At 36.2% G+C, this 13,671-nt stretch overlaps 1 protein-coding gene across 1 annotated transcript in view; it reads left to right on the plus strand.

Annotated features, from left to right (window-relative positions):
• Positions 1-13,671, plus strand: part of SYNE2 (spectrin repeat containing nuclear envelope protein 2) — a 272,180-nt gene that overhangs the window by 93,505 nt on the left and 165,004 nt on the right. Inside the window, exons 19-28 of the mRNA XM_025049097.1 lie at positions 187-360; positions 2,683-2,841; positions 3,109-3,282; positions 5,610-5,744; positions 7,143-7,301; positions 9,443-9,651; positions 9,806-9,896; positions 10,707-10,822; positions 11,419-11,545; positions 13,047-13,204. Of these exons, the coding sequence (XP_024904865.1) occupies positions 187-360; positions 2,683-2,841; positions 3,109-3,282; positions 5,610-5,744; positions 7,143-7,301; positions 9,443-9,651; positions 9,806-9,896; positions 10,707-10,822; positions 11,419-11,545; positions 13,047-13,204 (1,502 nt within the window). The remainder of the gene's footprint in view (positions 1-186; positions 361-2,682; positions 2,842-3,108; positions 3,283-5,609; positions 5,745-7,142; positions 7,302-9,442; positions 9,652-9,805; positions 9,897-10,706; positions 10,823-11,418; positions 11,546-13,046; positions 13,205-13,671) is intronic.

The following is a 13,671-nucleotide window of genomic DNA, read 5'->3' on the forward strand; positions in this document are numbered from 1 at the left end:
CCTTTTAATATTTAAGAAATATGTACTATGATAAAGTGTTATTATCATTATTCAAAAACTAAGTCTTAAATCATTAAAATAAGTTGAATTGGCACTATTCAGGAAAAACAGATATAACTTTTTAAAGTTAATTATTTTGTAATGTAAATGTTGTCATTTTCTTTGTGATCATTTTGAATGTTGTAGGCTGAGGAAGAACATGAAAAAGAAAATGGAAAATCTGCACGGCAACTAAATGTGGCTGAAGAGATTGAAAAACTCATTGGACAAGTGGAAATCTGGGAGGCAGAAATCAAATCTGTTTCGGATCTTCTGAGACATCAAGGTGATATAGATACCTCAATGGAAGAATCTCTACAGGTATGAGTGTAAAAATATTAAAGGACAGCTTTCATGGTTGTAGACTTATGTATTAAGATAAATGAAAAGTTTTAGAGTTAAGAGTAATAAGACTACTGTTTGAATATTCTTTGTTTGGGGTTTATAATGGCATAGATTCTCATCCCTAGTCATTTGCTGTGATTTTGCTTGAAGACAAGATAGATTAGAAGACCACTAATAATACCTTTTGAGTCTAAGTTCTTCAACTAATTTTCCCAGCTGCAAAATTGAGAGTAAAATGTTCTCTTGTTTCAGAGGGCAGTGAAATGAGTGAGTCCAATCTCATATAGCTCAGTGTAGTATGAATGTAAGAGTTTATACAGTCTAGGCTTTGGTAGCTCATCCACTGATTAAGCCACTTTTCCTTCTTAACGTGATGTAAGGAGGATGACAGATGTTGTTAAAACTCCACTCTGTCTTTATTCTCAGAGAGTCGACTCATTGAAAAGCAATGAGGCAAGAGTGTGTTTTAATATCATTCAGTTCCTCTGAGAATGAAGTTACAATTGTGGTTTTTACTGAGTTCTAAGCTCAGCCATAAAACTTATGGAGCATGTCATAAATTACAATAAGATGGAAAGTTCCTAGGAAAAAAAAGAACATTTATGTAATTTTTAAAAATCTACATTTCTGAAAAGGTGTATCTATATAGCATTTTGTGTTTTCATTTGTTTATGAGTGATACTTCTTACTGCTTTGAAAATATTATATAAACTTGCCTGTGCAATCTTGCTTTTCTAATTTAATTTTTATATGTATTTATTTGTTGTATCTGGAATTTATTTCAGTAAAAGAAATGAGTGAGGAATGAGAAATTCAATATTTAAAAAATATTCCAAAAAATAACAATGATCTCTCTTATAAACAGGGAAAATGCTAATGTGGTAGAATATACTTCTGTTAAGAAGGAATTAAGTAGATCTGTATTGGATCAAGATATGTTGTAAAGCAAGAAATGCAAGTTACTGAACAGTATGGCTTATGTGATCTTTTTCTTTTTAAAACAGTTGCTTTTTTATCCTTTATGCATTTATATCCATAGAAAAATATGTGTAAAGATATACAAAAAACTAACTCTATCTTGATCTTGCATTATGCCCACCTCTTAGCACATTTCCTCGTGCATAGTAGGTATAAAGCATTTTTTGAAGAATGTGTGAATAATTGATTAAATGACAACTAAGGGAGAGATAGGGAAGAAGGGGAACTTTTCCTTTATATGCTGTACCTTTCTATTTTCGTTCCAACGTTTTCCATGAGCTTTTGGTACTTTCATAATTAAAAAGGGAAATTTTGAAATTATAAATGAACATGCTAATTTTAGACATTCAAATAATGAGTTAAAGTTTAAAGAAGAAAATAAAAATCACCCTAATTCCACTGCTCTAAGATAAACAAGATCAACATTTACATAATTGACATCCTACAGTATTTCTGATTTATCATTCTCATGCCACTCGTGAGTTGTAAGTAAATTTTTTTTTGATAATTTGATAACTAAAGATACCTTATTTTTATTTGTACTTATTTGATTAAATGTAAGATTGAACTATCTTATATTCATTAGTTCTTTTTTTCTGTGATTAATCTGTTCTTGTGTTTTCTGAGTTTTCTTTGGGATCTTATTATTTTTCTTGTTGAAATTATGAACTCATTGAATCATGACCCATTTTCATTTGTGTAGCAGACATTTTTACCAAATTGTTGACTTTTAAGTTGTTTAGTTTATTTATATAGAAAATTTAAAAATTTATGTAGCCGTTTCTGTCGCTACTCCTATGTCTGAAAAGGTCCTCCACACCCAGAGAACAGATCAATTTTCATGGATGATTTCTTCTTTTTATAGTTTGATATTTTATATATAACTTTCTGATACATCTGAGATTTGTTTTTTATAGTCTATTTAAAGCATGGGTCTCAAAATATGATTTTTCAAGTCATTTTCTCCAGTGACATTTATCAAATTCCCTTCCAACTGATTTGACTTAAAGCAACTTAATTTTAAAGTTTATTACTATTCTCTTAACTTATTTTCTCTCTATTGGCATTGTATTAATTCTAGTCTTTATTTTTTTGACGTGCTTAGTATATAAAGAATAATCTATAAAAGAGTATGTTGCTCAGGATCTTATTGTATTAATATAAATTTAAAAATGAGTTTTTTAAATAACATTTTTGGAGTATACATTTGCCTCATTTTAGATTAATAATTAACTTTTTATGATTTTTCTGATGAGCTTATTAATGTTTAACATATAATCAGAATGTTTATAGTGGTCTCACTTTAATTTTTTTAAATAGCATCTTATTGCCAAAGGCTCTATGTATGAAGAGCTTGTGTCCAGAATGGAAGACACTTTACAAATGGATGTACAAAATATTTCAAGCCAGGAGTCCCTCCAACATGTTCTCAAAGCTGGACTTCAGGCAAAGATTCAAGAAGCTAAAGAGAGAATCCAGGTCTTGCTTTGATATTCCATATTTCGTGATTTTAATCTTTAAAACTGAGTGGTCAGTGGGAAGACAGGAAAGAGATGGGGTTTGCACTGTAGTTTGGAAATGTTTTGTAAAATATTACTTTTGCATTATATTTCTTTTTATAGTTTATAGCATATTGGAAAATACCAATATATTAAATAGGATATTCTTATGTCTAGTGGGAAAATATTAGTTGCTACTAAAGAAGTTGAGCCAAGTGTTAACTTGGGATTTTTTTTGTCTTAACAGATCAACATGATAAACTTAGTTGCAATGTTGAAGAACTCAACTGATGTTTCACCAGACCTGGATGTCAGGCGGAAGGTGGAAGAATCACTGAAGGAACTGGAATCATACATTACAAGGGCTGAGGAGTTACTTGGCCAAAGAGAGAGCCAGAGTGGACTCATTTCAAAATATAAGGTGGGACTCTTTCAGCCGTCAAATGTAGTGTGTTTATTATTTAGCTACCCATAATTTGAAATCAAAATGTTTCCATCACTGTAATTATACACAGCGTTATTGTAACTTTTAAAAATTTACCAGTTTTATTCATTATTCCCCAGAGACTCTTAAAAATAAACATTCAAAGGAAGAATTTTTAAAATTTAGAATATTATTGTAGACCTGCCAAATGGATTCAGTGATATAGTGTGAAGAGCACAACTGACTCTTATGACATCAAGCAAGAATTTAATTTCTCTGGCTTTTTTAATCACTAAAACAGGCATAATAATTCTAGCACTATCCAGCTGCCAAACTTATTGTGAGGCTTTAAATCAAAATAAAGTGTGTGAAGACACTTTGAGTAGTTAAAATTCTCCAAATGTAAAATAACACTATTATTAAAATGCTTCGATACAAGTTATTTTTGGGTGCATGTTTACCGATAAAGATCCAGTAATGTTTTGTACGGAGACAGTTTTAGGCTGATTTTTCATGGTTTGATGGGCAGCTTAAGATGTATCCACGTTAGACTCTTATTAATTAACACGGTGGGAGGTACTTGGTGGGGTGGATAGGAAGTAAAAGTAAAACAAGATCTCTATCCTTGGACTGCTGGAGAGCTAGGGTAATACGTGTTCTTTCCTATGTTCATTTATTCAGTAGTTAACACCCTTCTCGAATGTTTAAAATGAGTTAGGCATTTTGTGGGAGGTAGAGATGAAGTAAAGCAATATGTCCAGTGCCACTGCGTCCAGTCTCAGGAGCAGACCCTCCCGTAACAGCCTCTCCGTCCTCATGTGGCCTCCTTCTCTTTTCTGGGCCTCAACCCTATTTTGGCTCTCAGGATTGATAGCCATACTGAACCTTAGTATCAGCCATTTCAACATTGCTTTTCCCACAGCTATCTTATGCCGGTTGTACTTTGCTAGCCACCAACTTTGACCAATTCCCTGTCTTTTTTCCCTCTACTTTTACTCTCAGATTACTGTGAGTGCTGAACTGACCTTAAGAATCTCTGGTTCTTTTAAATAATCCTAGGTTGGATTTCCAGGGAATAGATTTCGTCATTTCAAGGAGAGAAGGAAAAAGAAAAAGTAGATGCTCCAGACCTCTTCTCTTCCGGAGAGAAGACTTAGAAGAGTCAGTCGGTTTTCACACCGTTTTCCTTCACCGACCACCTTCCTTTTGGAATCTGAGGCTAGGGATTTACTCCCTTTGTGCCTGGCATTTAGTGAAGTAGATGCAAGGTCCATACCCTGCCAAGTACTTCCCTGAGACCCCTGGGTCTCCCAGGACAGGGGTCATAGGAGCCCCCTGCTAGCATATAGGGTTAGAATATTTCCCTAGGTCATAAATGCAGCAGGAGGCCTTCGAGGAGGTCTCTGGGGCTCAGCATTGTACCTTTTCTGTGCTAGGCCCATAATAAATAATGTAATGAGTGTGTGGATGAATTCCCACCCTTCTTAATTGCCTTCTCCCCTACAATTACTTTTGTCTTCTCATCTCCTACAGATTTTCTGCCTCTTTCACAAGGCCCACGCTATTTTTTCTTCTGTCATTCTCCAATTACCTAAGCCAGGTTTCTGCTCTTAGAGTATTATTGCCAGGTAATACTCTATAAGAGCGAGTAAGTGTGAAGTAAGGAGCAGACACGTTCCTGGCGAGGCAGTCCCCATCCCTAATCACTGCCCCTCTTTCTGTGGGATGGGACTACCAATGTGGTTAGTCCATGGAAAGATATTGTTGCTTTTAATATTAATATGTATTAATATGTATAATATTTAATATTATACATAAAATGCTTATGTATAATATTAAATATTTGCCATATCAACACTACTATAAATTGTCTCATTGTAACACTAATCTCTAATACACACTGGTATACCCTTCATATTGTGTTGCTTATACAGTGGATTGCCTGCTCAATACTTAAGAATTTTATAGGAAACTTTGCCAGTGGCTCATTACTCTGCACAACAAGCCTTTTAATTATTTTTCAAAGGGGCAACAAAAATCATTATCATAAAGAAGTCTTTATCTGGGTCTCAAATGTGTTACTACATTTCAATAAGAAATATTTAGCAACTTTTTTCAAAGGAATTCAGGCATGCAAATGGAATATCAACCCCACTTTATGAAGAGAAGTCTCCCTTAAATCTTTAAATAGTCTTCATAGAGTCCTTTTCCTGGTTCTATCTGTGAAAGACCTACCAAAATTAGCTTTGAGGACTTGGCAATAGAATGAGGCTTTCATGGTCTCATTTGCATGTTTTTGTTTGTTTGTTTTTTGTTTTTTTTAGGAAGCCCTATTAATTTTTAATTCTAAAAGTCTGGCCAAGTATTTGAAAGCTGTTGAAGAACTGAAAAAGAATGTAACTGAGAATGTAAAACTGTCTTTGGAAGAAAAGAGTAGAGATGTCTGTGCTAAGTGGGAGGTAAGAACACGCATTTGTACGGGGCTTAAGCTTTTGACTCTGACCCTGGAGCTGTTTGGCGTCAGTCATTTTTGGTGGTGCCCCTGTCCACTCTGTATCACAGAGGGCTGATCCCTGGAGGTTGTGCGTCTCAGCTCCTGCAGCACTTGCCTTCTGTCTGTGTTCAACCAGTGACGACACTAGAGATTAGAGGGCTGCATGGAGGTAGGGAAAAGGGAGAGTCCAGAGGCTTTCTTTTCCTCTCTCTCAGACAGTGTCTCTGGCAGCTGTGTCTCCCCCTGGCTGCAGGTTCCATAATTCCAGACTCTGGTGGTTGACCTTTCTGCCTGGGCTCCACTGAAGTTTCCAGCCCAGTAGTGGTAGGAACTTTGTGCTGCTACTGATCTCTGGATTGCCTTACTGTCCCCTCTTTGGCCTTCATCTCTTGTGTAATCAGTTCCTTGCATATAATTCTCTCTGTGTTAAATAGTTAGTGTTTTCTCATTTTCTGATTGGATCCTGACTAAGATAACACATTGCCACATATGGACACATATACCCAGAGTTTCATAGGTATAGGCTTTGGTGGCAGGTAGGCAGACCTGGATCCAGCAGCTGTGACCCTGGCAAGTTGCTAACCTCTAGGAGCTTCACTGATAAAATGGGAATAATTCCACTGACTTGGCAGGATTGCTGTAAGGATTTATATAAAGTACCCACCACAGAGATTGTGTTCAGTAAATGGTATTTAGTATTTACTATGTGTGTGTGTATGAATATATGGAGAGAATAAAGTAATATAATTGAATATGTTCTCATAAAGGTCTTCTTAAAACACATTTTGAAATAAAGTATTTTAGAGCAATTTTAGATTTACAGAGATAGTACAATTATTACAGTTATTCCAGAGATAGTAGAAAGAGTTCCATTTTATTCCATGCCCAGTTTTTCCTATTATTAACATCTTACATTAATGTAGTATCTTTGTCACAACTAATGGACTAATCTTGATACATCATTAACTAAATTTATCCTTTATTCATATTTCCAGTTTTCTCTCAGTGTTCTTTTTTATGTTTCATAATCTCATCCAGATTATACATTATAGTAACTTGTTATTTCTGCATAGGCTCAGATGTGTATTTTATATATGTTTTCTCCCAGTCTGCAGCTTGTCTTTTAATTCTCTTAACAGTGTCTTTCCCAGCTAAAACACATTTTTAGTTGTTAGAAAGAAAAAAAATATGTTTATGGATCTGGTATACATTTAAACATCCTCCCCAAAGACACAAAGATGAATCAGAATTTCATAAGCTCTGTTTCTCTCCTTTGTCACTACAAGTATTTTTTATTATGTTTTTAATGAAAACCTTTTTAATACATTCTGTTCCCATGGTTAATATGTGCCTTTGTTTGCAGTCTCTTCAACATGAAATGTCTTTGTATATTCAACAACTAAAAATAGACATTGAAAAAGGAAAACTTAGTGACAGTATTTCAAGACTCGAAAAACAAATAAATAAAGAGAAGAAACTAATTCGCAGAGGAAAGACCAAGGGTCTCATCAAGGAACATGAGGTAAACCACCTGTTTCTATTTACATTTTGTGGTTTTTCTTAAAGGGTTGTGTATATCTTTTACTTAGGATTAAATCTGCTCTGAAAATTACGTCAGCCGTTAGGTCCTCTGGGATTTATCTCATATACAGTTTGAGTTGTAACTAGAGCCTGTGCTTCTTGCTTTTTAGAAGTGAGAAAAAATTCAGCATCGAGTTAATATTTCATGACTTTTCTGATATGTTTCAGTGGCCCTGTCCTTGAGACTGGTTACAAACATGTCACCTGTTGCTGAAGCACCCACAGTTGCTTTTAGTGAGGACACAGTGTCCTCAGAAGCACAGCTTTTGTGAAAGATATCAAATCAGGGTGTAAACCAACTGGGGCAGACCTAATGATCTCCTTTTGACCCTCATCCTATTTGAACGCTTCTGTGTTTTAGACGGTACTGACCCCTCTTTTCACTTCCTTTAAACTTTTTTTTGCTGTGGCTCTCCTAGTGTCAATCTTCCTTGTTTTTTCTTATTTTTCGGTGGGGAGGGGATGCTTCTTTATAGTGTACTTCACAAATACCCCTTTTTAATTGTGTTATCTTAATGTTTTAGTTTGGGGGGTCTGTTTTTGGCTAATTTCGTCCTTGCTCTAGGCCATTTTCTGCACTCTGGGGTTTTAGCTGCCCTCTCTACAGTGATGGCCCTAAATCTTTATCTCCAGCTGAGCCGTTTCCTCTGAGCTTTCCTCTGTTTCTAACTGAGATATCACCAGTGTTCTTCAGAGACGTCACATTCAGCATGTTCAAAAAACGAACCAATAATCTCTCTCCTCAAATGTTCCTTCCTTTTACACATCCTGGTTATGAAAGACTTTGTCATCTCAGAACTCCCTTTGCATCTTCTTTTCCTTCCCACTTAGCCTTAATGGAGTTAGGTCCCAGGTCTCATCTGTTACACTTCAGAACAACTGCTGCTTTTTCTTCTTTTCCATCCGAGTTGCCACTTCCCTCAGCCCAGGTTATATTCTCAGCACGATGAAGGTTACATCATGTTCCAAACGCATCACCAGAGCTGCCCCTTTGAACCACAAACCTTATGCCACTGACTTACCTGACAACCAGGACGTCTCTAGACTCCTTAGGAGGCCATGCAAGTCCTTCATTCTCTGGCCTCAGGATATGCCTTCAGCATCTCTTTCTCTGTGTTGCGCCTTCCAGCCGTACGAGGCTACTTGTCCTTTCTGAACATCTGGAGCTTTTCTTTTGGCTGCCGCTTCTGCTAGGAATGCCCTCTCTCATCTTTTGTCTGGAAGACTCCTATGCCTTTCTGCATCGAGCTCAGCTGGTTTCCTCATGTGGAATAGGTTTTCTCTGTCTTAACAGACAGAAAAGGCGGGTAGTGTCTCTGTCTTAACACTCGTCGCACTGTGAGCTCATTATGTGTGTGACTGCTCTAGGGGAGGAAAAAGTTCTCCTTGAGAACTTTTAGGGTCCCTGGCTGGTTCCGAAAATTAAACTGACAGAGATTACCAAGAGAAAAGCATATACATGTTATCGAATTTTTTACATGTACCACAGGAGCCTTTACAAAAGATTGAAGATCCAAAGAAGTGACAAGAGTAGGAGTCTTTTATACCTTTTAGACAAAGGTATACCTTTTAGACAAAGGTATACATTTGAGAAGAACTGACAAGACAAAGGGATTTGGGCTAGGGGCTAGTGAATGGTGAAGAAGTAACTAATAGGATAAGGGTTAGTTTAACATTTGTTTGCAGATTCCTCTGGCCCCTGTTATGTGGGCTGATGAGAATCTGTTTCCAGTAAAGGGAGACTTTATTTCCTGTCTTTAGGCAGAAAAGGAGGAGTTTTTCCTGTATTTACTGCTTCTTAATTGCCTTCAGCCCAAAATAATCTTGTCAAAGAGGCATATTTTGGGGTGACATACTTTGGTGTCCTTCACTACATTACTAGACTGCGGTGATTCCCTTTAGGCCTGACAGCCTCATCTTTATTTTTCCAGTAACTGCTATGCTACCACAGCAGGCACACCGTGGACAGGCCTATGAAGGATCATGTTGTTAAAGCCACGCACATCTGTTGGTTTCTAATCCTCATGGACTAATCATGTAAACCCATTTGAAAAACATTTCCTGCTTTATTTCCTCAATTAGGCCTGCTTTTCTGAGGAAGGCAGTCTATACCAGCTTGATCACCACATGGTTGTCCTGCGGGAGCTGTGTGAAGAGCTGACTTCGCAGAAGAGTCAACAGGAAGTGAGGAGAGTGCTCAGGGATTATGAACAAAAGATAGAAAGACTTCGGAAATGTGCTTCTGAGATTCACATGGCACTGCAGCCCACGGGAGGCACGTCGAAAAACAAGTTAGTGCTTCATAAGAATAGCTTTGCATCAGGGAAAAAAATGAGATAAAGCCTCTTGCAAAATCAAATACCATTGAGTATTATTTATTATTCATTCTTCTTTAGGCTTCATGTTTTCCCTCTATTTCAATATGCAATTTTCATTTCTTCCTAGGGGGTCCGTGAACACATCTGAGAATGGAGGGAGGAATGCCCACAGTGAGGCGCCATCTGCAAGATCAGATAATCAGCCATCAACTGAAAAGGTGTCAAAAGTGGATAACATATTTTAGAAATAAACCTAATGAAAAAGGCCAAGTGTACAATAATCACTTCTCATTAAGTGTTGGTTTTAATTATTTGCTTGTTTTCATCAGCTGAGAATTCCTACCTAAATAATGCAAGGAAGGTCGCTTTTCAGAGAATTAGAATGAACCAAAGCTATAGCAAGCATAACAATCTTATGCTGAGGATACAAACAGTTCTTTCAAAAAGAGACTATTTGAACCATTATAAATGCATGTTGACTGTGCACATTACTATTGAAGTAATAGAAGAGGCTAAGTTTAATCTGTACAGATGCCTCAGCATCACTGAATTGAATTAGTTCATTTATTATTTGTCTTTTTCTCATTGTAATTTCTTTTACTTTCCTTGAGAATTAAATTTTCATTTAGAATTCTAGGTAAGTGGGCATTTACTGTATTTCACAGCCCAGATAGTCAGTCAGAAGGTGTGGAGAAGGAACGAGGTATATTTGTTCTCAGAAGTCTGCTCCTGCATGCTGGATTTCTGTCTGCTTGTGGCTGTGGCTATGTGGTCACAAGAAGAAAGAGCATTTAGGGGTTGGGAGAACTCACTATGCTGACTTACTAATTAGAAAATGAGACTCAGTCTAATAATAATCTCTTCTGTCCTATGGAAAGACCTTTCTCTGAGCTGAGAAACCTCAAATTATATTATCTCCTGGTTTGGGTTATAAAGAATCGGTGATATGCCTTTGCATCATAAAATGTTTATCTTTTCTAGATAAGTATATTGAATATTCTGTGTTTATTATTTGCATATTTACTTAGGCAATGGAGTCGATTAAAAAATTGAGTCTGGAATCAGAGTTAAAGCCTCAACAGGAAGAAAATACGGAGAAGTTTGAAAAGGATCACAATGCATCTATGAATAGTTTACTAGAGAGGTAAACACTTTTTTTTATACGCATTTTATTAGTTTTGAATGTATAGTACATTGGTTAGACATTTATATAGTTTATGAAACGATCACCCAATTACTCTATCGCCCCTCTGGCTCTACGTATGGCCATTACATTACCACCGACTGCATTCCCTATGCCGTGATCCCCATCCCGGTGACCATCTCTTAACTACTAATTTGTACTTCTTTAACCCTTCACACCTTTCTCCCAGCCCCACAACCTCCCTCCCATCTGGCCGTCATCACATTGTCCTCTGTATTTGTAAGTCTGTTTTGGATTAGTTCGTTCCTTTTGTTTCTTAGATTCTACATATAAGTGATATCATATGGTATTTATCTTTCTTCGCTCAGCATAATAAGAGGTAAACTCTTTAAACAACTGAAAAGTCCTCCAAATATCTTTCATCGATGAAACATGTTATACTTTAATAAGTTTTTATTGCCTTTTAGTCAATTTTTACATGTGGTCTAGTAACTTAAACAGAAATTCCCTGGGGTTTCCTCATGCATGATCGACAGGAATTAAAAAAATTTCTGTTATATTTTTTAAATTTAGTAATGTTAGTTAATTTTTCCCAGGTATGAAATACACAGAGAAACTCTTGAACTACACCTGCAAAACAACAAATTCAGAATTACTGCTGATTTCCCAAGTGACAAGGAAAGAAGTAGTGCTTGTCTGCAGGAAAAACTGACAGATCTACAGGTAATTATTAAAAATATTATTAGAGAAGTTTATCTTTTATTAGAAAATAATACCACCATGAGTTTAGGTTTCACCATTTTTGCTGCGGTCAAAAACAAGAACTCACTTTGTTGGATTGCATTTCTAATGTCACCCAATTCCAGAAAGTGATTTGCATCCAAGCACCAAACCCAGGAAAGACTTTGGTTCAGGGTCTTAATTTATTGCTTATGCTCAATTTGATACTCTAGATACTGTGGTTTGCAAAATGTTGGATTATTCTTGGGATGGGAATGAGAATTTAGATGAGTCGGTGAAAACAATGTGTTTGGAGGCAGTTTCAACCAACACTGCTTCTGTGTTGCTCTAAAATTAATAATACATGAAAACCCTACATATTTGTTTCAGTTGTTCATCATCTTAACCAAATTGTCACAGTGTCTATCTGATGTTGGGCAATAAGGAAAGGGGCAGGCAGTGGAGAGAGTTTTCACTCTTAAGCGCTGATCTTCCTGGAGAGCCATCAGAAGAAGTATTGCATTTGATTCAGGAGCTATAGAAAAACTGTCTACTGATGGGGCACATCAATTATAAACTCTGCAAATAAATACCTTCCTTATTTTGAAGATGATCTGTGCATTGCAGCATTTGTTGCATGCTTGGAAGTACACTTGAGTGAGCATTCACAGAAAACCCATCAGGTAGAGAAAGGGCCATGGGTGGTTCCTGCAGTACCCTCCCATGTTTTCTAGTTTCCGTCTTCCTTTCATGATGCCAGTTCCTGAGTCATACTCTACTGTCTGGCTCTTCTTTATTTTCCCTTTGCATAAACAAAATTCATAAGTTATAATATCTATTGTTCAAGTAGTGCATTTGGCATGTCTTCAACGCAATTAAGAAATTGTCGCATGACCTTGCTCCAGGGACTGAATAATGAGTTGGTTAGAAAAGCTATACTAATCCTTGGGGAAAGTGAAGAACAAATTATACTAGTGAGCGTGCAGTAAAATTTCGTAGTAGCGTTTTTGTTTTTGTTTTTTTTAAAGAACTAAGATAAGTAGCTGAAATGGTGTAGAATTTTTAGGTGTTTAAATATAAATCATAAATTAACTTTATTCACTTCTCATTTGATAGAAGTAATTTTGGTTAACTCCAAATTTCTTTTATTTTAGGGAGAAAGAAAGATTTATTATCTAGAGGAAATAGAATATCTCTTCTTACTTCTGTATGTGTCTTTCTGAATCGTACTCTGTGCACCTACCTAACTTAGGGGAAGGGAGTTAGGGTTCCATTGAAAGCCACGTTGTTCGACTCCCTTGACTTCATTAAATGGATCCCCGGACAGCGCAGTTAATATCATTGTTCCCTGAAGGATACTTCATTTGTAAATGGTTAGAAAATATTTTTAAAAGGTATTTTCATGTGAAACTTTGTGCCCACAGTTGGTGGATGTCTCATTTTGTACGAACAGAATAATTGTGTCTATTAACCCATTAGTTGTTAATTTATTTGTTTCATCTAGGTCTTAAAAAATGAAACTGATGCTTGCTGGAAAGAGTTCGAAATCACGTCACTGAGGTTAGAAGAGCTTGAGAGTGACATAAAGAAGCCTTTTATAATTAAAGTAAGAGACAGACTAAAGGAAAAAGAGAGCGAGTTTCAGATGACTCTTAATAACAGGTATGGTTCTGAGATCTATTAATAATGAATTTACTAAATTTTTTAAATGCCATTTTAAGCAATATCAGCTATGTTTCTTTATTTAGTTGTCACAACAGTAAGAGAGGCTACCATTATGATTGCCATTTTACTGATGAGCAAACTGATAGGGAGGTTAAATAACCCAACCAAGCCACACCACTGGCCAGAGGCTTAGCTAGAACTTCAAGTCTGTTGAAGTTCTAGCTCTCTCCCCTTGAGTGTGAATTTGGCTATGTCACATAAAGTCTCTGGGCCTTGATTTCTTTATTTCTAAAATGAGAGTGCTGTTATTACTCCTATACATTGGATGTGCATCCCCATTTTGTATAGGAGGAAACTGAGGCTCAGAGTCTACATGTTAATTATCCAGAGTCACACATTTCAATTTATTATTGTAGAGCCTATTCTTGGAACTCTGTTATATTTCTACAAATAAAATAATTAGT

Source organism: Pteropus alecto, unplaced genomic scaffold (genome assembly GCF_000325575.1).
Source record: "Pteropus alecto unplaced genomic scaffold, ASM32557v1 scaffold276, whole genome shotgun sequence".
Classification (NCBI taxonomy): Eukaryota; Metazoa; Chordata; class Mammalia; order Chiroptera; family Pteropodidae; genus Pteropus; species Pteropus alecto.